Here is a 26,582-nt window from a genome sequence, read left to right as displayed (position 1 = left end):
AAGTAATCCACGAAGGTTCCTCGAAGAAAACCAGGAGTTGAACAAACGACAAAGGAAGGGAAGATTAGTAAGGGAGACTTATCCCGAACGGCACGAGGCTCTCGCTAGATACCGGGTTGGTGCACCACAGGATAGCGTCCAAAGTACTGTGCACAATAACCTTCAAATAGTTCATAAAAAACTTCCTTTCCCACGATGAACATAAATTAGAATTTCACCTGTTAACTGTCACAGGTACCAAAGGTTCAAAATAGTTCAAAAAACCACGTGCAGGATTGCACGCGATAGAACACACGCAGCCAGGCCAGCCGCGCTTGAAAACAGCGTCCGCGTGTAGATATTTAGCACGCGAATAGGATACATGCAGCTCAGGACAGCCGCGCTTGAAGACAGCGTCTGCGTGGAGATTTAACACGCAAACAGGACTCCCGCAGCTCAGGACAGCCGCGCTTGCAGACAGCGTCCGCGTGGAGATTTGGCACGCGAACAGGATTCACGCAGCTCAGGACAGCCGCGCCTGCAGACAGCGTCCGCGTGGAGATTTGGCACGCGAACAGGATTCACGCAGCTCAGGACAGCCGCGCTTGCAGACCGTGTCCGCGTGGAGATTTGACACGCGAACAGGATTCACGCAGCTCATCACAGCCGCGTTTGCAGACAGCTTCCGCGTGGAAAATTGGAACGCGAACAGGATTCACGCAGCTCAGGACAGCCGCTCTTGCAGACAGCGTCCGCGTGGAGATTTGGCACGCGAACAGGATTCACGCAGATCAGGACAGCCGCGCTAGCAGACAGCGTCCGCGTGGAGACTTGGTACGTGAACAGGAAACACGCAGCTCTGGAGTTAGTGTGTGGAGGAAACACGCTCAAAATAGGCCAAAGAAGTTGCTGAAGGGAATAGGAGAACGCAGGTCCGGAGTTCAGCTACCAAAACGCCAAAATTGACTTAATCAGAAGCAGCGATTGGAGTCTCCACACTGCTTATGAACGCACTGCCGTGATACACGTGACGGACCTAAGTCACGTGAAATTTAACAACGTGAAAAAGGCAAACGTCGTTTTCCGGGCAATGCATCGAACAACTTCCATTTTGAGTTGAATGGTCTAGTGGTTCTATGGGCGTAACTCATTTTGTATGGAGAAGTCGTTCCTGGTCCAGAGGTATGTCCAGCAGGCATGACAATAACTCGGATGTTAAAGATAGTCTACTACAGATGTCTGTGTCATGGATGCTCTTAGATCTATTGGCATCATTTGACACTTTGGACTATTGTATTCTGTCTGTTTAGAGGACGCCACCACATTATAAGAACAGGCAGTGAACTGGCCCAATTTGTTTCTCTCAAACAGAATATCTAGAGTTAAAGGGGGTGATTAATGTTCTGACCCAGAGTTACCAATATGCAGCCATCTGCAGGGTTCCCCCTCTACATGACCAGTTAATGTAAAGGGGTGTTATTATTCAGAACTGCGCCAAGGGCAACCAACTATTATTTTGGCTAACTGACTCGCATGACGACAACATGCTAATAACAAGGCTGGGGTGATATTGCAGGTTGGATGTCAGCAAATTGCGTGGGCCTCAATCAAGCCAAGGCGGAAATCCTATGCATCCCAGTCTCTCAGACCATTTATCAAGAGCTCTCCAAGTTCATTGTATCTGACAAAAGAAGATGTACAGTGCACGCTCATGATCCAGCTGGGTTCTCTTGGTATCATTTTGTACTCCTCTTTGTCCTTTGCTCCTCATTTTGGTAATGTATCTGATGCGCGTGAGACAGATCAGGCCTCTAAGGTCAGAAGATAATTGCGCCACTATAGCACTTGCCATAATGAGGGCAAAACTGGACTACTCTAATAGTGCCCCTGCAGGACTAACAAAGCAGTCTATTAGATGACTACAAACCCTACAAAATGCTGCTGCCTTTGCCGTTACAAATTCTAATGGTTAAATGTATAGGTCTCTGGTTTTGAGAAGGCTGCAACGTCTTCCCATTGTTGCCCGAATTAAGTTCAAACTTGTGACCCTTATCCACAAAACCTTTTATGGGGAAATCCCCAAAATATTGGAAAAGGAGATTCACTCAGCATTTTACTACTAGACCACTTAGATTGACAATGCACTACACTCTGTGTACGATATACCGAGTCCCTGCAAAGGCGTTCCCCTTCCTCCGCGAGCACCTCTAGCAAGAGACAGGAATAGCACCCGGTGTTGAGGGCTCGGCCGGAACGGCAGGAGGAAAAACAGCAGGTTCTCTCCTGGGCTGCAAAGGAAAAACAGTTGGTGGTGACAAACAAGGCCCAAAGAAAGACAACCATCCGCCACCCTCCCTGGGACCCCTTTGCCTAGCTGATCAAGAGGCCTTGGTCGCTGGTGTACCTAGAATGGGTTCCCCCTACCGGTACAATATGTTCAGGAAGGACCCCTGACCCACAAATGGCGCTGCAGAGTGGTGGGGATGAGTGCCTGCTGGGAAGGACAGGCACACTGAATGTCTAGGGAGGTTCTACCGTCCATGGAAGGTCCCGCGCAAAACGGAAGGGGGTGCAGCACTGTCTAGGGAAGGAAGTACAAGTCCATAAACAATACAAACTAGCGATGGGAAGATCCAGTCATGAAGGCTCGGAATCCAAACGACGTGAAAATACCAGAAGCGCTGAAATCTGGGCAAGTCCAAAAAAGCAATCCAGAGGGCAAAAACAGGATCAAAAACAGCAGCGTTCCATGACATACTGCTCGAAGCGCAAGAAAGCGGATCTAGATTAAAGGACTGTATTGGAAAAGCTTGAGTTACAAAATAGCGGAGCCGACTTGCTTGCATTTTGTAACTTGAGCTTTTCCAAATGTGCCTTTTTGTCCCCATCCCCACAACCCATAATGCCGAACTTGGGAAGTGGGGGACACTCCCCCACAACCCTGTTCCCCTTGTTCGGCATTATGGGCTATGTTTATTTTATTTTTTTACAGAGCAAAATGCGCACTAAAGGCGCATTCAGCTTTTTATTCACAAGCTTTTGGTGCGATACCCAAGAAAGCGTGTCGAGAAGCTCCGACCGTTCTCCTTTTGGGTCTTTAAAAATCTGGATTGAGGACTTCTGCGTCGCTGACATTTTGGTGCTAGGATACTGTTGTTGTGCCTGTTGACGGAAAAGCAGTCTTCTGGCAGCAACGCTGCCACAGGCGCCATGACAACCGCCAAGTGTTGGGGCGCCACAGCCCGGGTCTCTTGTGCTACAGAATAGGTTCAGACACTGGTAGTTCCAAGATATAAGAAATCAAGAGCATACAGCCGCAGGAAATGGAGGGAGGAGGAAAAGGAAGAGACAGCCCTAACAGAAACCAAGATGGTGCAACCATTCTCTCAGCCCACCTCACCTTTTTGACTAGTCTAACTCTGTCCTGTTGCCATGCCGGCTGACTTCAAAAGGACTCCAGTAATCACCCTGGCATAAGAGTGGTTTTGCCTTGTCAGTGCTGCTGTTGATGCACTGGTTTGAGGAGACCCCCATGGGGGAAGTTTATATGCCCTTGGGGAAGGTGTTCCCCTTCCTTTAGGAGAATCGAAGAAGCAGCATCCCGGGTATTTTTCCACAGAGCAACTGTGGTGTCAGCCTAGACCCCACTATACATCAGTCCTGTCATAGCTGGGTCCTGCTCACAGAGCCAACAGTAGTGGAATTTAAATGCATGTGGTTGTATAATTGGGTGCTCTTAGTAGTCACCATGCAAAACCAGGCATAGGTTATATTTAAAGTATTAACTGCCACCAGGTTGACAAGACATACAGGTATTATAAATTTAGATTAGAGGTGTAGAAGGTTAAAAAAGGAACCGCTACCTGCAAGAACGTTGTACTCTGCCAGGAAGCAGACGTGCATGGACGTTTGAACCTTGTCTGTGCCACTGCAGAGCTAGCGCAGTAAATATCAGGAGACTGGTTACAGCAAAGGCACATGTGCACTTTCATTTTTGGCAAAGTGCATTCATGAACGGCGGTCTGATTAGCAGACCTCCCTTTCAGAAACTGTATTACCTGCATCATTTTATATAATAAAAAATGAAAAAAAACGTAGGTTTTCACACCCTTGCAGATGGCAATCCGTCACACTGGGCATAGGCAGCCAATGGAAGTGCTAGTCTGACTGCGGCATATGCAATCGTACAATCAGGGCGTGTTCGTCTGTAAACACAGCATAACGGCAGCACCTAGCCATATGAGACTCTGCCAGGTCTTTCATGGGAGTCTGTTCACGGGGGACCATCCCTGGGCATGTGATTTGTGTAAAGGGGGATGGGGGGAGATAATAAATCAATCACGCACTCTGCATACACATAAAAGGAGCACACGAGTTCCACTTTCTACCTTTTGAGCACTGCATCACGTACCCATGTTCTACTAAAGCAGAGTTGCAGAAGCGCGTGCGTGCTTTGCAGGAAGCTTTCTTTGTGAATGATTCAGGCTATGGCTAATAGAATGCAGAGGGTGGGGGTGGGGTCGTAGTACCTCGCGTTCCATCATCTGGCTTCAATCAGGGCTGCTGGGGAGTTAACGGTTCGAGCAATCACTGCGGGCCCCGACCTTTGTGCCTCAGATGTGGGTTGGGATGAAAGCGACCGGGGAAGGTTGTGAAATGCTCCCCCCCCCCCCCCCCCGAGTCACAGTGGGAGGGGGGTGAAGATTGAGGGCTATCTGTCTGCAGGCAGGACACAGCCCCAAAAAAAAGTTCCACTCCGGAGCAGGCAGGCGCTCTATTCGCCCGTGCGGCAACGGCAGCAGCAGCCCACCTCCCCCTGCGCCCTCCCCCAGGACTCCCGCGGGGAGAGCTGCCTGTGTGTGAAGCAGTCTGGCTCTGGGAGGAAGGCAGATGCCACAGCAGCACGCGCAGCTCTACTGAACCCTGCGCTAGGAAGGCTGAGCAGAGCACAGGCCCCGCGTGATCCAGCGCCTAGAGCCCGGCGCTCGCCCACAGCCTCCCTTCAGTGACTGTACGGTCCGTCACCCCCATCTCTACCGTGATGGATGCCCTGCGCCCCCGGAGAACCTCGCTGCTGGTCCTGGCTTGTCTGCTTGCGCAAGGTGAGTGGCCAGTCCCCACTCGTTACGGGCCGCTCCCGCCCACTTTGACCACTGGTCAAGGGAGACTGAAATGAGCCCAAACTAACATTTCCATGTGTAGGGCCTGGAACGGGCATCTTTTAAAGGAGCTTGCTTTTAGGGTGACAGAAAGCCCTCTAGTAGCGCGTATCAAGAGGGAGGGGCGCGGCAGTGCAGCCATGCAATATTGCGCAAGCACCACATAGCTTGGCCTTCGTGCTCTTAACTTAATTGTGACATTAAACTCGCAACTGCGTTATGCATCAACGTGCATTGTCGTTGGTTAAAAAAAGAAGTCCTTTCCAAATCATGAACTAGATTGTAAGGGTGTAACTACTATAACGTAAATCGGTATCGTGTAAAGAATAGTATCCAGCCTATTCAGGAACCAAACTGTGACCAGTTTCTCCCTAAGAATCTCTTAACAATTAAAATGTCGTCGCTGCTTTACCTGACGACCTGATGCCTTTACATGGACGTGTGCACCCAACAGAAACGGGGCCACCCCGGGTTTTTTTTTCCCTCCCAATCTCGAATCTGTCTGAAATGGGGCGAGGGTGCGCTCCTGTCACTCACCGCCGCGCTCTCTTTCTGGTTGCCGTTTCCTGTGGTAAGTACGCGCTGCCGCCGCGGGCCACGTGCCTGGGCCGAGTAACTACCAAAATCCGCGCAGGCAGTGCTGAACTATAGAGGCGCGCACCCCTAAAAAATAAAGTGGCCCCTGTCTCGTGACTTCCACTGTGGTAGAGTGTTTGAAGCAAACGGAGTGGTAGCGGCCGGCAGGGCGTTGTGGAGGAACCTTAACAAGCTGTGCCTTTTGTGGGTTTTTTTTGGTTATTTATTTATTTACAAAATTACACATATAAACAAGTAAATCTATCAAAACAATTAATACAAAACAGTGAAGCATATGCAGAACATTATACAATCATAACCAGCAAGAAACTAGTAAATATTCAGAAAATCGTCCCAAACGTTCCCATGGAATCTCGACTTCCCTTGTCTCTGTGCCTTTTTGAAGCGCACGCGTCAAACTCACCACCACCACCAGTTGCGCAGTTCACTGAGCCCTGGCACCGCGGGCCCGCTTTGGCAAGGGCCATTATTGTCCTGTGGGGCTGTCCAAGCGGAAGTCGGGGGATATGCCTTGCTGGTATAGTAGTGGGGAATATTGGATCAGCGTGGCACCACCACACCACTGCCCTAGCCAATCCGGCGGGAGCTGTAAAATGCGCGTAATGTCAAGAGAGAAAACCCACAGCCCCCCTTAAGATTTCTCTTTTCTAGCTTGAGACCCCCAGCAGGGGGCGCACCTCGTCTCCGCTGCCGCCAGCACACGCATTGGAGCTACTGTGTCACGCCCTCCTGCTACATCAATAGGTACCCAAGCATTATACCCGGGGAGTTGCTAGGTCTGGAAAAGACCCGGGGCTATAGCCCCCTTAGCCCCCCCCCCCCTGCATTATACCGATTGGAAAGTCCGTCGTTGGAGAAACGATATTTTTTTTCTTTCAAATTGGGGAGGGGAGAGGGAAGTATGAGTAAGGGTTTGGGGCGAGAGAAGAGTAAGCCCCAGGGGGTTTACGGGGGCGTTTTTCTTATCAGGAGGGATGGTAAATCAGGGCCCTGCGGGGGCTATGAGCGCAACATCCAAAATAAGGGCACTATTAGATTGCGGTACTTTTGAGGTCGCCCAAATTATCTGTGCCTAGTTTGGTCCAAACAATAAAATGAAACCACGTGTCCAAAGACCAGGGGTCAAGTCCTAAAAAATAAAGGTGGGGGGACTCGTCAACAAACGAGTGGGATGTGACGTCGCCAGAAATTATCATATCAAGGTAACATATGCACATTTCATTACATTGGCTTTGCATAACCACCCAAATTGCACAGGGCGAATGGCATTTGCCTTTCATAAAATCAACACACACGCAAAACCAAGGATATTTTCTTCTAATAGTGTTTTTGAAAGCGTTAAAAGGTGTGCATGTTTTAAACTCCAAAAACCAATACAAATGTTTTCCATGGGACTGTTTCTCATTTTAGCTGGGGGGAACTGAGTCCACGTGTACCCTCGACTTGAGCCCTGAAAAGACCCATCTCCCCGCACGAACATGGGTGTTTTTTATTTATTTATTTTTTTCCTTCGTGTTGCATGCCCTTATTGTCACTTATAGTGAAGATTCGGGAGCAGCTTCAGCCAGGAAAGCTAGTAAATAAACCCCGTGCCATCTTAAGCAGTTTGGGGCATGACCTTTTTTGGGGGGGGAGGGCTCTGCCAAACCGAAGGGATCCAGAATATGTCGTTGCGCCCCCTAGTCGCAATCACAGCCCAAAGCTTGATCTGCTGCCTGCAGCAATCAAAATAAGTCTCTTCAGGCCCCTACCCGCCTCATTCTACACGCAGTGGTGGAAGTGTACGAAAAGAAGTAGTGGAACTATGTTCCCTGCTGGTGTGCCCCCACTCTCCACAAACCCCATCGCTGCACCCCCTCCCACACACAACCCAAACCCCCAAACAAACACACCTGCTATTTATGTGAATGTACAGCGCAGTGCACTGAAGTGCCAGCTTCAACTTCTTCCTGCACTTTTATATTGAAACGAAACCGTTCCAGAACGCTTTATTTTTCAAATTAAAAGTATAGGAACGGTGAAACTTAAAATAAGGAGCACCGCTCCTGCCCACTTCGACCTCTGGAAACGCGTTGCATTTCAAGCCCAGCACTAGCAATCCACGACAAGGTGTTTTCCTACCATACGTCGCACCCACAAGAAGGCAAATGGCCTGCGGTATTTAATGCAGGATCGTATGTGTTGGGATAGAACAAGAAGGCAAATGGCCTGCGGTATTTAATGCAGGATCGTATGTGTTGGGATAGAACAAGAAGGCAAGTGGCCTGCCGTATTTAATGCAGGATCGCATGAGTTGGGATAGAACAAGAAGGCAAATGGCCTGCGGTATTTAATGCAGGATCGTATGTGTTGGGATAGAACAAGAAGGCAAGTGGCCTGCGGTATTTAATGCAGGATCGCATGAGTTGGGATAGAACAAGAAGGCAAATGGCCTGCGGTATTTAATGCAGGATCGTATGTGTTGGGATAGATCTCTTTCCTTGTGTGAAATCTCCACTCTCTGCGAGTCCGCCCGCACTGTTTTACTGGACCCCGGGATTGTTTGCTAATTCTTCTGGGACAGCGAGCACCTTTTTTTCCTCCCACTCGCCCTTCCTTTTACTCTGGGGCTTGGAACCTTTTTGGCCACTTTTTGGTATTCCTATTTGGGGGCATGCTTTGCTCCAACTTTCTGACATCTACATTTTACTAAAGCGGCACACCGCACCTTCTGTGTAATGTTGCTAGGAGCTCCCAGAGCTGCCCCTCCATCTTTTTCTTTATTTTCCTGACTAGCTCCTAAAGTTAGCAGGGCAAAGGGATACTTTTTTTTTATCCCATGTGTGTGTTATTTTTCGAGATCAGCCCCATCTCACTCTAAGTGGAGTTCCGAGGGGGAGACTATGCATTTGTTTTCTCGCCCCTCCAATAACTGTTACTGTGACCGGTCCATCTGTTCAGGCTGGTGACAGTGTACCTTTTGCACGACTTTTGTGAACTCTTATCACAGTCTGTCTTTGCAGCTGCGGCCGGGGACACAAGGGACACCATTTACCACTTTGTTTTTAGCCTTAAGCACAATGATTGTCCTTTCTGGGTCCTTCTTCCACCTATCTGGGTGTAGGAGGATTCTCTTGTCCCATTGTCTTAGCCGGGCTTCCCAAGGAAAGCCTGTGAAGGGGCTCTGAGTGACTGGGAGGACAGGAAGTGGGGGAAGGTGATTGACACTCCTTTGTCTCGCAGTGTGCCTGACTGAAACCAGTTCAGACTAGGAGGCTGGCTGTCGCCCTTGATCAGCCATCACCAAGTTTGATTGGTGCATGGGACATGATTGGTGGACTCGGCCAGTGATTCTGGATACATTCCGTGGTCCTGCTGCTGAAACTCAAGTCCACCACAAACAGAAAATTCTGAAGAAGGATGAAGCAAGATGCCACCAGCAACTTCCAATGACTGACATCCTGCTGGATACTACCTCTTTGAACACTGCCTTCCTGCCTTTTCCCTGCCCAACCCTAGGTCACTGCTAGCCTGGTGACCCATTTGAACTTTGAGTGACTCATACCAGATAGGGTTGGACTCTTAGCCAGGCTTGGGTCAAAGTTATAAAGAGTTTGAAAAGTTTGCACATATATTTCAAGTTGGTTGATTAGGTGATTTGTTATCCTAAAAACGATTCTAAACATACTTACCTGTGGCAATCTATGGTTTATCTACTCTAAGAATATTGCAAGTGTTCTTATACTGTACATGTTTTTCTAATTACCTTAACGTAGAAGTACAACAGTGTGCCTTAGTGTATATAATAAATATCTATTTGGTTATATAACTCTATAGTGTAATGGTGTTTTCTTGAACCAAGATCTGCTCAGAGTTCTGTGTACCCACTACAGCCCCCTCCTCCCTCCTTAGACTAAGCCTGGCTGCTCGTTCATTGCTACCATACTTTTGGTTAGTTCAGGCCAAACCTAAGAAAAAGTGTAACCCTGTTCTCCCAAGGTGGGCGTTCCTAAATTCTGTCACAGACAGCAACCTTTGTAAAAACCCCAACAAGTATGAAAACGGTACACATATCCCAGAATAGAGAGTACTCACGTTAGCTGTCTCACAGAATGCATAAGTGCTCAAGCATGGAGACATATATGAACCAATGTGTATGCTCCACTACCATGGCATAGATTGTGGCTGAAAATTAAAAGCTACCAGACAGACTGAGATTCGAAGAGAGACATTGTTTTCAAGTTGTTTCCATTAGAGAGCAAAGAAACAAGCGGCTATTGTTTGCAATATATCAGTACTCACTATTATCATAGATAAAACATCACTTATAGGCACTGAAACCCAAAGTGACACTGTTTTGAAGATAATACTGTGATAACAAAATCACCCAGAAGGGCTGACCATTTTGAACGGTTAGGCAATATGAGATTACATGAGATGCCCAAAATCACACATTGGTAAGCAGTGAAGTTGGGAATTGCGGCAGTGTGCAATTTGTGTACTTGAACACTTTCTTTTTCAGTTCTTAACATGAACTAAAATAATCCAATTTTATACACCTGACTTGGAAAGTATACAATCACATAGCCAAACATGACCATTTTTAAAAACGAAATGTTATTGAATCGTGTAATGCAAAATGGGAATGATTCTAGCTTCATTATCTCCACCATCAAGTATGTAAGTACCAGCAGACTAATTAATGAGATTTAACCATTTAAATTGGGTTTCTCATTTGTATTTTAAAGCTTTAATGACATCCACAACAAAGGCGTGTGGAACTGTTATTTATAAACGTACGGAAAAATCTTTGAATTTTACAAAGAAGCAAAACATTTTTGTGTAAATGAGTAGACCTTAAAATATGCTTGCAAGAGCCTTGCGATATCTGGTCCCATCTCTTCTGTCTAGAACCCCTTCCACTCAAATGGCCTACATAAAAAGAAAAATCAGGCAATGGTTTAACAATGCCACCAGCACGCGAGAAGGCGGCGCAGCTTTTCACAGAAGACAGCACAGTAATGTCAGTGATATGAGATGATTTGATCAGGATCACGGTGTCGTCTGCTGGCAAAGCCAGGTATGAGATTGAACGCTTTGGTTCCACAGTCTTGAATTTGGATACAATCATCCCTCCAGACTAATACTTTATGCTCCCCATTGGCTGCTTAGGTTTTACAACCACCCATCTGAACAAACCAATTTCTAGACCTTCACTATATTGATGCCATGTTAGTTCTTTTAGCAAACGGTATCTGGTGCAGGTACATTGCTGATGTTGAGGGCTAAAACAGAGTACATATACATGCAGGTTCATCAACTTCAGACGTAGGAAAGCCTGAGTTGGCCCTGCTAGGATGTGGTATTGTAATCTTGCACATGAACACAGATCTCTGCAATGAGTGCTTGACTCAAAGAACTAAGATACATTCTGAACCATCCATCGCAGCACTCCAATCTATCGATATGCATTTCAACGTTGGCTATTGCACATGGTCAATGACATTCCCACAGAAGGGTGACAATGCTACAGGAGTTGTGCCATAATGAACACACAACCCATGCATGCTAAAGTGAGCACAGAAAGCATTACACAATAATTGATCAGAGCAGAATGTGCTTGTCAACAACAGACAGGCAATGGGTTTAGAGCCTCAGCAGCATGCCATGAACTATCCTGTCGTGTACTATTTAAGTCTGGTGAACAATGGGAACGGACTTCTTTAGATCAGCCAGCCTTGCGGGGGGGGGGTCCCCTCCGAGGTGGGGGCCCGGGGCAACTGCCCCTTTTTCCCTTCCATAAAGATGTTTCTGAAAGGCCCAGCAAGATAAGCGCTCACCCCATGCAATCGTGTCCTAAAAGCCTGATGGGGTACGCTCAGCCCCTCCCCCTTCCGAGGCTAATATATTGGACACCATTAGTTTGGGCGATGTTCGAATCTTATGTAGTGGTCAGATTCTGACACGAAGCGCTACTTTACTAAAATCTTTACCGAATGCTTGGCCTCTTCTCACAGCACCCCTGAAGATTGTAATCTCCCGCTTCTTGGTTAATTTGCTTTTTATATTCTCAAGACTTTACAGTTTACCCAGTGGCCTTGAGTGTCACGCATTAAGAGGGACGCTTGTATCTTTGTCATTCAAACATGGCCCTTTTTGGTTCCCTGCATAGAATTCTGGGACTTGTAGTCCATTTCTCTTTAGGTGCAGAACTCAAAGGGTTACCAGTCATATGGTCGAAAACCAAATGATCGAATGCCAATTGGGCGAAAAAAATGTCGTTTTTTTTTTTTAATGGGGGGGGGGGGGTCCTCCCAAACCCCCCTTTTCTTTATTTTTTTTTTACCAAACGAAAAAAAAAATATATAAATAAATAAAATTCGACCTTTTTTTTTTTTCGACCAATTGGTATTAGACCAAATGGTCATTCGATCTTTTATTTTCGACCAAATGACTCGACAGCACTCAAAGACCCAGAGTGAATAGAAAAGGGAGAGCTGTGTGGCTTTAGCAAAATATGGAGCAAATCCATGGTTTTACAGCTTGCCTGTTCGGAACCAGTGGAAACGGGCCTTTTTTGATCAGAATGCAGATATTTTTACACTATTGGATAATGGCGCAAATTGATTTTGGTGCTTCTGGGAAATGGTGCAAATAGTGTGTGCGACTCTATCTTTCATTCTTGTAACCCCTTAGGTGCCAGGCTATTGTGCAAGGACCAGCTTACTCGTTGTTGGCACTTAGGAGGGCCCCGGTTTAATCCCAGTGTTATTTTGTAAACAATAAAAGAAATGTTAATTTCACCCTATTTCTGCCCTGGTGTCAAACTATTTGTAAACCTGTCGCACTATTTATAGACCCTGTGTGCCCACCAACCCAGGCAGTCGTCCACTTTGGGACACTTAACAATACTTACCTTGTCAACACCGCATAGAATCTATCGGACACATTTTGCTACAATAAGAAGACAGGTCTGGTGGACATACTATGACCTCAGTTTTAGTCCATTTCTACAGCCAAGATCAGCTCAGCAGGTGTATTGGGGAGACAACCCCTCCCCTCTGCATTATAACCAACTTTATTTTCGAGCAACGCCCTATTTTTAGTCCAGCATTCCTTAAATTGTGGTCCCTCTCCCTAAGGTTTCTTGTGCCTTCTCTCCAGTCTAAAAATGTAACTTTAGGTGTGAGGTGCGCTGCCTATTTGTGAATAATCCAAGCTTGGAAGCTGTAGGGCTGTGAACAATGACCTTCTTGTCCTTCCTTGTCAAGCCTCCAAAGGGGAGAAGGGGCATATTTTCGAGGTAATTTCTTTTGTACTTGATCAACTGTGCGGCCACCCTCCTTTGACAAAAAAGGGACAAACGTCTAGTAAAACCTGTAAAATTTTAAAAAGTTAGGGTGTGTGGTGGGTGGGTCTTTGCAAGGCAGGCGAAAACCAAATTCAAACTTACCGCCCCCTTTTCATCTACTCTGCTGCTTTGATTTCATTGGCTGTGATGTTGCGTCCTTGCTCATTGGGCGAGTCCTGCAGTCCTTTTCTTCTCCTTCTTTCCTCCTCCTGGCCTTTTGGCGCTAAATCCTGCAGCCAACCTGCCCTTCTGCTGGCTCAAGCGCGAATAAATCTGGTTCCGCCTACCCTGGACGTCCCTGCTCCGATGCAATGACATCTTCTGGCCCTCTGATCCTACCCTTGGCGGCTGGGCCATCCTTTTAAGTTTGGGCTATTAGGGGTTATTAGGTTTCACTTGTGACGCCTATAAGCCGAAACCACTGCGTAGGAATACAGATCGGGAGACATGGCATATGAGGAGGGACACAAAGCCTGTAGGTGTTGTTTGCCCATCCATTGACTGCCTAAGGCCATGCTAATCCCGATCGTCATTCCTGGCCAAAACGCCTCCTTATGGGAACTTTCTGAGCTCGCTTTATTCAAGCCTTATCATCAAACATTGAACTCCAAGTGCCTGCCAGTGTTTTCTCAAAGCAGTCTGTTGAGAGTTATTGACTTAGAGTTGTAAGCCTGCCACTGGTGTAATAGAAAATGTCTTAACCATGTCTGCCGCCACTAACTTGATTTATAAGCCCTATACCTATCCTTCACGGAGGTCCTGTTATACACAAGCCAAACGGTTGCCTTTGCCAATGCTTGTTTTTAAGTATAAGTCGTTTGCCAGGCCCAGCAGTTGGATTCCCGGGTACGCGCATCATTTTGCACCTGCTAACATCAATGGCCTGTTAGTGCCACTACAACTGTGCCTGGCAAGTGCCTTTCCCATGCCTACACAAAAGTCCAAACTGTTGACCTTGCCAATGCTTGTTCCCTTGTCACACAGCCCCTCCATATTAAACTCCCTCTTTCCTCCAGTCGTGTCCTCGATAACAGTGAAATTGGGCAAAACTGTTGGTTGCGTTCATAGAAGCAAAAACAGTGCCCATTTTCTGTCGTTTCTTTGCGCTGCTGCAATCTTTATGTACTGATCCAGGTTTCTGCAATGAATCCTCACAGAAGCCCTACTTAAAGTCTCCTCCCAGGTGGCCAGGGAAAGGCAGCCGCTACCTGATCCTGACCCTGGGGGTGGTATTAGCTGGGAGGATCCCCCGGGAGGAGAAGGTTCCCCAGGGGAATAGGAGGACTCTGTGGTGTGGGACGCAGTATTTGTCTTCTTCAGAAGGGGAGAGTTCTATGATGCCAGAATATTCAATGGCGTGGTGTCAGAGTAAGGCTTCTAGGAATAATCCACTTTGTTGGTAGTGAAAACCGTTGTGATCAGCATGGGAAGAACATATATGGAAAGCAGAGCATTGAGACTTTGGCTTCCAATACAAGTAATTCTCCCTAACGTCTAGACCAATCATTAATCTCTCCCAAACCCGTCCCTGAAGATGTGCTTACTAAGAAGAGTGAATTACGTCAAATGGAAGACTAATTGTAAAATGAAAAGCAATCGGAACATTGGGGACTTCAAGCCCCATAATGCCTGAAGTAGTGGGACGAGGAAGAGGGACTCTTAGGCATGAAACTGCAGTGTGCAGTTAAAAGTCCCGCGCCGGTGTGGGTAAATTAGGTATTTAAGACCCCCTCGGGTGTAGGCCATTTGGAGTAGGAGGTGGAGCAGACGTAGGAGTTGCAAGCAGCAGTTGCAGCAACAGGTAACTGAAGACACTACAGCCGCCGCTGTTGTGGAAGCTGTGTTGGGTCCTGAGACGGTCTTCACAAAGTGGACACTCTGAACTGCAGAGGTTGCACAGCGGGAAGCAGTAAACTGGGAAGCCGACCTGTAAGAGAGACTCTTCATTGTGTGCGTGGTTCCAGTGACTGGCGAGCACCGAAGTGCAGGAGGAGCAAGGCTGGCTCCTTTCCCAAGCAGCGCGGGCTGCAGGAAAGTGACCGAGGCTAGCAGGAGTTCAGAAGGAGGCAGCGGTTCGAGCAGACGTGTGTGGAGAGACCGATCCGGAATGCGTTGTAGTCGTACGCTGACTGCTAGTAATTTTGAATACCAAACTAATGAAAGAAGGTTACATGTGCAATGTACTCACTTTAAAGGAAAGCAAGGTTACAACCATTAGTGTCAAAATAAAAAAAGGGAGCACTATTGCAGCACGATAAAATCCTGCATTGCCTAACAACCATTGCCAAAATAAGGAGAGGGCAATACTTTGACAGGCCTATAGCCCACATTGGCAATATAATAAGAGGACGTTATTGCAGTGGGATTGTTCCCAGAGTGAGGAAGAGACAGTAGATAAGACACCCAATAACAAGCATTGCCTAAGCCAAAGAAAGGCAAATGTGATAACGAGACATTGTCGGCAGTTGTTTGATGTGAAAGAGAGCTAAAAAGTGATAGGAGAGAAACCTTCCTTGTAAGACGTATCACGGAACAGAGGAAATGGGTGTTTTGTCCTGGCAGGGGAGTATAGCAGGATAGGGAATACTAGTGGTAATCCTGACAGGTTAGTGGACCAGGAAGAAGACTTTGAAGTACTGCATTGTGGTTGAAGGTTATGAAGTGAAGAAAGTGGCAAGGCCACTGTTGTGTTTGATCACTTATGGTAAAAATCATCCTGACAAAGACATTGCTGTGAATCACGAATTGTTGAATTGCTCACGTTCCAAGAAGTTTTATTGCAGTGTTGATTATCAGTTTGAAGATTGAGACTTTTCTTTTTGTGCAAACCTTTCAAAAGCAGAGTAAAAGACTTTTGGAGCAAGAAGAACTTTATGAATAGAACTTGACTATACAAAGGAGGAACTTTCTTGTTTGCAACCTTGATTGAAAGTCCCGTTTGCGAACCTGGGAAGGGTAATTGACTCAGGCCACAAGGATACAATGTTATCAGGTTCATGTTGAACATACCTGGAATTACCTTATTGTACCGTTATACATTTTATGTATGAACAAGTGGGAGGGACAGATTCCTTCTATTGGAGTGTTTTCCGTTCGTCTTGTTGTGAGAGGCAGGGAAATCCCCTTCAGGTCGGGATACCAAGGCGTTTATTACACCCTTTTGAGTTGATAAAATGGCTACTTGTGAAAAACCTTTACCAAGTTGTCCACGTCGCATTTCGGACCCCTCACAGTTTCCAATGACCTTAAATGGACCTGTTGGAGGTGTCCATTGTTTCAGTAGCTTAGTGTTACACAGGGGCGTTGCTAGGGGGGGGGCTAAGGGGGTTATAGCCCCTGATCTTTTGGTTGTAGCCCCGGATAGAACCACAGGAGCTACAGCCAAAAGACTAGCTAGCCCCCAGTCCCAACAGTACCGACATCAGCTTAGCCCCGGGTCTTTTCCAGACCTAGCAACTCCCCTGGTGTTACATACCAGCTATTTCTGATGTCCACAAAAGACTACGTAAGACCAATAAAGCAAGGTTTTATGAAGTGTTTCGGTATTCATCCTGCTTCTAAGTTTCGCCGCCAACACCGTAGCTTAATCGTGGTGCATAGGTTTCAGGACCACTCCATTTCATTCAACTTGACGTACGATCTCGACGTACGATTTCAAACTGACCAAAAGCAAGGCAGAACTTTCATTCCTATTGTTTAGACGTTTGATTGTACTCCATAGCCTCCCATAATCCAATGCAATGTTAAACACACAATTTCGTGTTCCTCCGTGTGTTACACAAATTCATCCTTGTTCGAATTTGTTATAACCCCCTTATGGAAACCAAAGAAAATGTGTATTGCTCCATGACTTTGTAAATAGTTTTCTTACTATTTATCAACAATCATTTTGGAAATGCTTTTGCTACACACCGGCTACCATTTTTGGCTGTGTGTTGTAAAGGAGAACTCACATATTGAGAATAATATCTATGTTGTCACTACGCATGCAGATCTATATTTGCAAGTGTGTTTGGGGACTGTCAATACTGAATCTCTGTATTCTAACTGTGTTCTCAGGTATGGTAACCAAAGGACAATTCTAAATATCATTCCAATGGAGGTATTAATCGCCCATCCAAAGAAATTGTTTTAAAAATGTAAACATTAGTATTTACTTAGAAACCCAAAGCTGATCTTAATTGATCCATAAAAATGGTATCCATCCTTGGTAATCAAAATTCCAGTTGGCAGATGTGGGTTGCTCCTCCTCCAGCTTTTTGTCGACCATGCTGAGTCAAATACATTTCAGTATAGATTGGATCACTGTTGTGGTATTGATCAAAGTGAAGTGCTACTCTAAGTTTATCATCCTTTTTTAAGGGTGCGAATGTTCTCAAGTAAACGAAATTTCATTTCTCTAATGGTGTTACCAATGTATACCATGTTATGTGTACGCAAGAAACATTTTACCACCTACCCCATACTGCAGTATAGTACATTTCTGTATGTTTTGGTATATACAGACATTTAACAGTAAATGGTTGCCATTGTGATGAAGTCTTAGTGCTCTCTTGACCTGTTTGGAGTTTTGATCAATACATATTCTGCATGAAAATACAGCAAAATATATTTAGGATTTTGAATATACTCACAAGGACATTATAGATTAATGGTCTTCAACCATTGTATCGCCAGATGTTTTGGACAACAGCTCTAGCAATTATAGTCCAGTGTGAGGGATCATGGCAACAGTAGTCCAAACCATTTGAAGACCCTAGGTTACAGACCCCTGTACTTAGTGGACATAAGGTCATGAAGGCTAACATTAGTATGTAATTCTTGCTAAAAATTCTAGCGATAACCTTTCAAACGATACATTGTGAATCAAAAAGGGAAAAGGAGGTGGACCCGATCTCCTTGGGCTCAAGCAAATACAGGTTTCATCGCGCTCATAGGCTGGAGGGTGTGAGGTGTATGGTCCAAATGCACAGGTAGAAGAGATCCTATGCAGTGAGGGAAGGTAAACAGATTGCTGGTGGGAGAATTTAGGTTGTCTATAGTCTGTTCAGACATACAGAAGAATTAATAAAGTTGCACCGCTGTGGCTGGCAAATAACCAGAAGTGGCTCCTGGCAAGTTCTTTTGACTGCACCTGGAGCAAGACAACAGATTAACCCCAAACCTGGTAAGCTTGTAACTTTAGACACTGTAACATGTAACAATGTGTCCATGGCAGTAAAACAATTACCATCACCACAGGAAAGAGGTTAGGACACAGAGTAGGAGAAGCAAGAATTCATTCACAATACTAATGTATTTAGTGGTTCAAGATGTCAAATAAGAGCTATATATTTAGGGTGGGTGGTGCAATTTCACCCTCAGTGGCCACCTTTCCAATAACCATTACATTTGATTGCATAATCTGTAACATATATACATCAAGCTTTACAGCTTTTGGCCTGCGTGTATGGAATTGAGATGCAATATTGATCATTTTCCTAAATAACCCTTAGCAAAGTATTCCTGTCAGTGAATGGGAGAACAGATCTATCATTCAAGCCAACATAACTTTCCCTTTAAGCCAATTATCATGCCAACTCTGAATCAATAAAATACTTTATTTCGGCAGTTCTGCCAGAAGTCACAAAATACAATTTACGCACACCTAATAAATAACTTTAACAAATAACCTTTTAGATAACACTTGGACTAAGTGAACAGACAAAACAACCAATCTCTGTGCAATGACAAAGCCTTCTGATCTCCAATTAGATTCTCTGAAAGGTAAACCCCTTCAGTGAACCCATAATCCCCCATCCTCTCAAAATCTGTTTACATCGAGTACCACTTAAAATGAGAAAGTACAAAGTCACCTTTAAATGTTGCCAAATATGACAACCGTAGATACCTACATATTTGGCAACTAATTGCACAATATTGCTTGTTAATGTTCCTCCTACGTATCCAGGCATGTAATAAAAAGTGGGCCACAGCAAGAATCAGGCTTACATGATTGGTACTTTCTGTCTGGGACAGAGTAGGTAATGAGTCTCTACTCTCCCCATTGTGCAGATCAGAGGGAAACCATCAATCGCTCTCATTCATAGGAGTGCTTCGAGGTCTATTACATAATCTAAATTTCATATGTAAGGTGCGTGCCAGATCAATCTGATCGAGGTACGGCTCATACCCAATTGCTGTTTTGCACTCCCTACAGTTATAAACCATAGCCGAGTTGGTACCAGCACACATCTTCTGTTCCTGCTCCTGCAATCTGAATTCCAGCTGTATAACACTTTTGGTGATGGGTTTGATCAAATCCATATGGGATCAACAGTTGTTAAAACCAAGTTTAAGAAACCGCTCCTTCGCATGCCTCGTACATACTAAACTAACATCCCCCGGGCCATTTCTGTACATTTCAAGTGAAGGAACACCCCAGAATTTGACACAATTAGAGTACTGGTTTCAAAGCGACTATACTGTCTATATAGCCTATCTTTAATTCCTCATGACATGGGGTCGTCCGAGTACTTTAGGGAAGGTTGAGTAAGTTTTTATTGAAATGCGTTTTCAGTGGCCTTCAACATGTCTGTACAAAAATGGCCCCAAAGTTCTGCTTTTTACAATGCAGCCTGGAGGGTTTGTAACTTATGCATAGTTTTAGTAGGTCCCAATGCTCCATGTCCATACTCCCCTGCAAATCTATAATTGCCCCACTATACTGACTCTGTGTCAGATTAGCTTTTTCCACCTGTTGTGTCCAATTACCAGTATCGGAGAACCTGCCTTCGGAGTAATCGAAAGTTCTCACTTGTTTAATTGGGGACCCACCAATTTTCAAATGTAACTTTAGATATTTTTTCTTCAGAGTTCTAAATACCATTGATTGGTCTTGGTATAAATGATCAAAAGGTGATTGTTGATACAAAAAAGAAAAGAAAAGAAAACCAGTTGATCTGTTCTTTTAGCCCAACCGGAGTCAGAGAAGCCAGAACAGGATCATCCGCAAACATTAAGAGTGGGTGTTTATAGGCACCCAGGTTTGGGGCATCAGTAGCGGTGGAAACCACTGTCTCTATAGCAACGTTATTCTAGAGGTTAAAAAGTGCAGGGGTCAGGACACAACCTTGGGGCACACCTTTTTCCACTCCAAAAGGGGCGGTTTTACCATTCAGGCCACACCTTACCACGGCCTCATTCCCTGAGTAGGGGGGACAGGATGTCTTTAAATAATGGGCCCGGCATCCCCAGCCGAGACAGTTTCCCGTAGTTTACCTCAGCAGATTTCATCCCAGGAGCTATGTAGATCTATAAACATGGTATATAGGTATCCTTTCCTCAATCCATTTTTATTTCTGGATTAATAAATTGACCCTGTGGGCCTAATCAATAGTATGAACTCGAGCACGAAACCCAGACTGCAGGTGGCTTATTAAAATATTCTCTTTAATCCATGCCTCAATATAACCCTGGCATAGATCTTCCCTGTGCAATCCAATAGGTAGACTGGTCCATAATTTGAAGAAATAATCCTATCCCCTTATTTGTACAAAGGGATCATCTCTACCTTTTTTCCATGTAGCGGGTATGCATTGGGCAAATTAACCGCATGCAGCAATCTAACCAACACTGAATGACTCGGCTTTAAGAAGAAGGACAGGGGGATGGGGGTAGGGGGGTTGTCAGGGCAGGTGCTTTTTTACTCTTTTGTGCCAGAAGGGGCCTTGTCTCAGTAATGTGATAAAGATGAGGTGTCTCTACTATCACTGAGGTGGACAAGCCATCCTTGTTCGGGAATACTGCACTGTAGTGTTTCACTATTCCTGTTGTCTCCACAGGAAATGACATTCCACACACGTGCACTATCCTTCCCATTAACAACTCTTTGCCGGCCACGGGCGGACATTGATCCAACATCCCGTAGGCATGACCATGTTGATGAGAACGGGGGAAGGGGATGGATCAACTAATTTGCCGAGAATCTCCATCATATTATACTGTTTGCTGTTCATCCAGTATTTCTGTGATGGATGGAATAATCCAGCCCCTTAGACAGTTCCAAGGAGCCTGGATGTATCCTGTCCAAGTCACCTTTGGTATGGTTGATCTACTGCTTAAGTTTGTATTGCAGATTTTTTGCCTATAATTGAGCAGGATCTGCTTTGTCCATAGAAATGTGTTGGGCTCATGTGCATTGGGCACACTAAACCCCCAACCTGCACACTTTTTTCATATTTATGATTAAGGGGACTGCGCTTTTGCCATAGCCACTGGGTAAAAGCCCTGCTATTCGGCTACCCTGTCCAGAAATGTGGAGTTTTCAAATAGAAAAACAGGAGTTGATTTGCAGTAGTAAATTAATGTATTGTGTGACGAATCGCGGGATTCAGTCTTCTCCCTGGGGGGGGGGGCGCTTTGTTTGTGAGGCTAGGGAGGTGAGCCTGCCACGCAACATTCCCCATAGGGGTGGTGGGAAGCAGGACTTCACAGGGAGTGACTTCCCTCTTCGGGACAAGGACTCCCATTCCACAGAGGAACTCCCTAAGGCCCTCTCTCTTGGACGAACAGTAACATCAAGGATTCAGGAAGACCGATCAGACCAAGCAACTGTTATTGTGCCATAAGATCCAACTTGAAGAAATATGTGATAAAACTACAGTGAAGACGAGTGAGCGAGCAATACCAACCACTCGGTGGTTAGAAACCAACAATACTGTGACGAGTAGGAATGACCGAGGAATGGTGAGTGCTCAACTGAAGTAGAAAAGGGACTATAATCCTCCTCTCGGAAGGACCCAGCAATGTATCGTAAAAAGGCAAGAAAGACCACTGTCGGAGAAGTGAAACCCGGGAGTTTCAAATCAGCAGTGCGGTGGAAGCTGACCAAGACTAGCTCTGAAGGCAGGGGAAGAAAGCCCCAAGAGAGCCAGACGTGAGTGTTTGCGTGACCCGTGAGAGGTGGACTATGTAGTCTGGCAATGGTGCCGAGACCACTGTAACGCTGACCCTGCAGATCCGTGGACAAGCAGCAGAGTGAGTTGGAACGAAAACAGAAGACAACGTCCTTGTCAGATTATCGATAAGTAGTGTCAGGGTTGAAAGATAGAGGGAGAAAAGACAGAACATAATTTTTCTGTAATAATCTTCGGTCTTTTCTCCCCACAACATTTCTGACTTGGCCCACACTCCCAACACCCCCACCCCCCTAATACCTTGCATCTGACACCCCTGCTCACAATATAGTGAGCAAGGGTGTGGTGGACACCCCCACAGCCGCCAGCAGCGAGTGTGATTTGGTCAAACATTTCAGCCGTTCGGAAATATTCGAACGGCCGAAATTCGGCCAAATCACACATTCAGTCATTTTTTTTTTTCTGTCATTTGGCTGATTCCGATAAGTATCCTACTCGCCAGTCTTGATCGTAGGAATGAGACGGGGATATGGCACAGATTGCTCTGAATTGCTCAACTGATCCCAGGACTTCAATTGGAAAGCAGGAGAGGCCCCCAGATGTAGAGTTCATGAGGGAAAAAGGCAAATGCCTGGAAAGAAAACCTCGGAATATGTGATTCATAGTAGTGTCTGTTGGGGGCTGTCCCGGTCCACCGGGCAGCCCCATATTCGTGTCGGGTTGCACCCGACACGACACACTTCAGTGCGGCGATCACGCCGCATACTCAGGGGTGGGGGTTCCGCCCACCCCGCTCCAGATCACCGGAGCGCCTCACACAGCCGGCTGGCCACCGGCTTACCGCGGCCCCGGCTCTGGGGGCACCCAGGCCAGGGTCGCCTCCTGGCCCGACTCACAGGGCCAGGGATACACAAGGGGACGGCGTTGCCCGGCAGGGGCACCGTCCGGACGGCGTTGCCCGGCAGGGGCACCGTCCTGGCGCTGGGCCCCTTCCTTGGGCCCAGCACACGTGGTGGGGCGCCGCCATGGCGCCAACCCAAATAACACACACACACCACGGAGTCTGGATGGTCTCGACTCCCGAGCCGGAAGCGGCTCGGACCTTTTATTAAGATGGTCACATGGGTAACCATGTGACCATGACACCATACACTAGACGATACCATGGCCCCTTGCAGGGGTGCCATGCAACAGTGTCCAGGAATATCAGGCAGCGTGTTCCAGAGGTGCTGAAGTTGTCAGAAGAGTGGAGGATTGTCAGGATAACAGTTGAAGGATAATGCTGGAGAAGAACGGGAAACGACTAGAAGATCAGCCAAAGGGACATGGAGCAGAATGAACAACTACGCAGCGTATTGCGAACAGGGAAGATCAGAAAAAAAGGGTCCACAGCAGGAGGAACGAAAGGACAGGGAAGGCGAAGTAGAATCAAATAGGAAATAGCGAGAAAGGAATGTTCACAGGGCTGCGTCAATACAGGGAGAGTTACCTGCTGGCAACTGTCTGCACCATAATGAAATGGCTCTGCGTAAGAGGTGCCATCGCTTCCACAACGACCACAGAGCAGTGGTTCTGACAGTCCTGACCAAATGAGAGAAGTTTCTATCCTGCACGCAGGCCCAGTGACGCCAACCCGTGGGGGAAAAGGTAACGGGGATGCTGGAAGACTGGTATAACGAATACCAGTATCCTACATGTCCCATGTTGACGAGGGAAAATGAGCAGAAACATGGAGGACGAACAACTAGAAGAAACCAAATGCTAGACAGCTGGACCGGAGACTGTTGAAACCAGTTGGGTGTGTTGGCGAAGCAGAGTGCCTTAAAGAGCGGAAACGGAGTAATACCAAGCGTGAGAAACACATGCTTAGATATGTGGTCTAAAACTCAGCAAGGAATTTGAATATACCAATGACTTGTAAACTCCTGGGCAATTAAATCAAAATACCCCTTGCCACTTCTCTCCATGATAAAAAGGAAACTGCAATGCACGTTGGTGAACAGTCTTATTAGAAAACAGAAGTCATTGTTATTGAAACCAAGTATTCCTACAGACCAAGAGTCAGTTGTTGTAAGCAAGATTGACACATGTTGGAAAACTAAAGTCTAATATATTACTTTTATTTATTAACTTAAATGTCAGGATGGTTGAAGGCTTAACTTGCCCTATGCTAAGGTGGGATTTCCCTGCCTAAAGAAACTAAGGATAGTCTGAGACAGTAAGTTCAGCTCAAAAGTCTGTGTCCAAAACCTATACTTGCCCTCACAACTAAAGATATACAATGTATAGGGATGTCGGCAACCGAGAATAAGGGTTCCAAATAAAGGTATTAACTTCTTCCAGCTCCTGTTTTACTCTCCAGCTCCCCTCCCCAAGTTCAAGACATTTCCACAAGGCTTGGGGTTCCCTTCCCCAGAAAAGACAACACCGTTCCAAACAGGGGTCTCGAGGTTCCCTTCCTCAAGGCAACAACAAAGTTTTAGAAAGTCTCAGGTTTCTCTTCCCCAAGACTTCATCTTGTTAACTTGTATTAGTCTCAGTCTCTAAATATTCAAAACCAGTTCCAGGTGAACTTTACACTCCTTGTTCTTGACAGTTCAGATAGTTTTCTTCTACCTCGCTTTAGCAATCTCTTTCATACTCTTGGATTTGCTCTCCATGTTTCTTTGGCTTTGACAAGTAGGGTATCCCATGTCTAGGTGCAGTTGTCGGACCGAACGGTTCACCCATTACAGGTCACGCAACCGGGAACCAATGTTCCCTCTAATTATTTTTCTCTAAGTGCGGAAATGGTTGTCTTCCGTGCAAACATAATCTTCTATGTGCGCAACTCACTAATGAGGTAAGTCACTTTGTGAACATGTACAGTTAGTGAGCTATCATCCCCGAAGAAAGTTTGGAAGGGAATTTCCACACCCAACCACTGTAATCCTTTATAAAGAAGTGTACAAGGTGCATCCTAAACACTTTCCCCAAACATATAGGCTATAAAAAACAAATATTTCATATGTGATTATAAAGAGTGTTCATCAACCAGTCCAAGACTTCAATGTCTGCCACAGTATCTAGCAAAAGTACTCTTATGCAGAGAAAAATAAGTGTACAAAAAAAGCATTGTATGCTCAGTATAAACGTGTAGTGGCTATTCATTTGTCTGCACTGCTTAGAGACTATGCAGAATTTTGTTTGTCATTGGGGGAAAACCCTCATATGCATTACAAAAAACAAATCTCACTTGTCATAACTGATGTGGCTGCCAAAAACGTAATACAGGATACAATGTTTGCAAAAGGAATAACGACAACTAAAAAGAATGTTTCAGAAAACATGTCAGTAGGAATTCATGTGCCACTTTAATGAAGTAATTCAAGAGCCAGGAGAACGTGCCTCTCATAATTAGTGTAAGGATGATAACTAAATCAGAATAACTGCTCCACAGAACATTAGGGTCAGAAATCCTTGTTCCTCTGCTAACCACCATTATATTGCTCTGTGAATAGAGCTGTGACAACACTTTCTCAAAATCAGTCTTTCAGCTAAGAGGCATATGTACACCATCAGTGTTTGCTCCATAGAAACAGGAAAATATGTTCAACAAAGACACAAACAATGAACATGAAGGATTCTAACACCTGCTTCTACCCACAAAGCTCCATTGATATTTTCTAGTCGGATCAGCAGAGCAGTTGCATAGAAAGGAACTGTAATCATATTACTGCCCAATCTCGAGAGGGACTTTAAGGGGAAAGAAAGTTTAAGAAGCATAAAGTATTGAGACTGGCAGAGCTAGTCACTCTATTACTCCCAGAAAAATCATATGATTGCAAGTAGGGAGTACAATCTTCTCAGAGCCCTGCTTGTAACCCTGACATAGGAAGAGAAAACGACAGGGCACATAATACAGCCTATAGTGATGCCCACCCTTCCTCACCACAGCCTACCCAAAATTCAACAAGGACCTTACTGAGGTTTCTTGTGGGGTCGTTGAATAAACATACATATATTTGCAGTGTAAGTTAATAGTAGCAACGCTTGGAGGTACATCAGATTGAGTGCCTTCTTCTGTAACTAGAGACCCCTCTTCTGCAATTCACTGTTATTGCTTAAACAAGATGCATGGAGATGCTCAAGGTAATAAACGGAGAACACATGATTATATTGGAAAGCCCTCGACAGCTGAGCAGAAAGAAACCGAAGGTGCCCTTTCCTAGACGGTTACTAGAGTTTCCTTTTAGTTTAGAAAACAAACACATTTCCTTCACTGCACTGCACTGCACTGCACTGCCGAAACATCTGACTTGGTTTTTGAAAGTTGCTGATTTCTTCTTCATCCTCGTGTGCCCTCCTTTCCAAACCCACTTCTGGTCATACCTCTCCTCGAGTCCTGGGCTAGCCTTCAATACTGGTTGACAAGATTTTGAAAAAAGTGAGGAATTGTAGCAGTAAAAAAAACACTCACTGTGATATTTGCATAATCACAATACTTTGCAAGCAAAACATGTTTAAAGCCTCACCATGATATTCTGTGCAGTTTAACAAAATGATACAATCCTGCATGTACACCATTATTTTGCAGTGCATGCAAGATTGTTTACAACATACCCTACCCTATTATTGTTC

General features: G+C 45.6%; 1 protein-coding gene across 2 annotated transcripts in view; it reads left to right on the top strand.

Moving 5' to 3' along the window:
* The first annotated feature begins 4,581 nt into the window (after nt 1-4,581).
* Nucleotides 4,582-26,582, top strand: part of FBLN1 (fibulin 1) — a 788,021-nt gene continuing 766,020 nt past the window's right edge. Inside the window, exon 1 of one of the 2 annotated variants that reach the window (XM_069628190.1) lies at nt 4,582-5,081. In XM_069628190.1, coding sequence (XP_069484291.1) covers nt 5,021-5,081 — 61 coding nt within the window. In that variant the 5' untranslated portion in view covers nt 4,582-5,020. The remainder of the gene's footprint in view (nt 5,082-26,582) is intronic. The other variant, XM_069628189.1, reaches the window with a different exon arrangement.

This window comes from Ambystoma mexicanum, chromosome 12 (assembly GCF_040938575.1).
Source record: "Ambystoma mexicanum isolate Mex_15411 chromosome 12, UKY_AmexF1_1, whole genome shotgun sequence".
In the NCBI taxonomy this organism is placed as follows: Eukaryota; Metazoa; Chordata; class Amphibia; order Caudata; family Ambystomatidae; genus Ambystoma; species Ambystoma mexicanum.
This window is presented reverse-complemented; position numbering and strand designations above follow the sequence as displayed.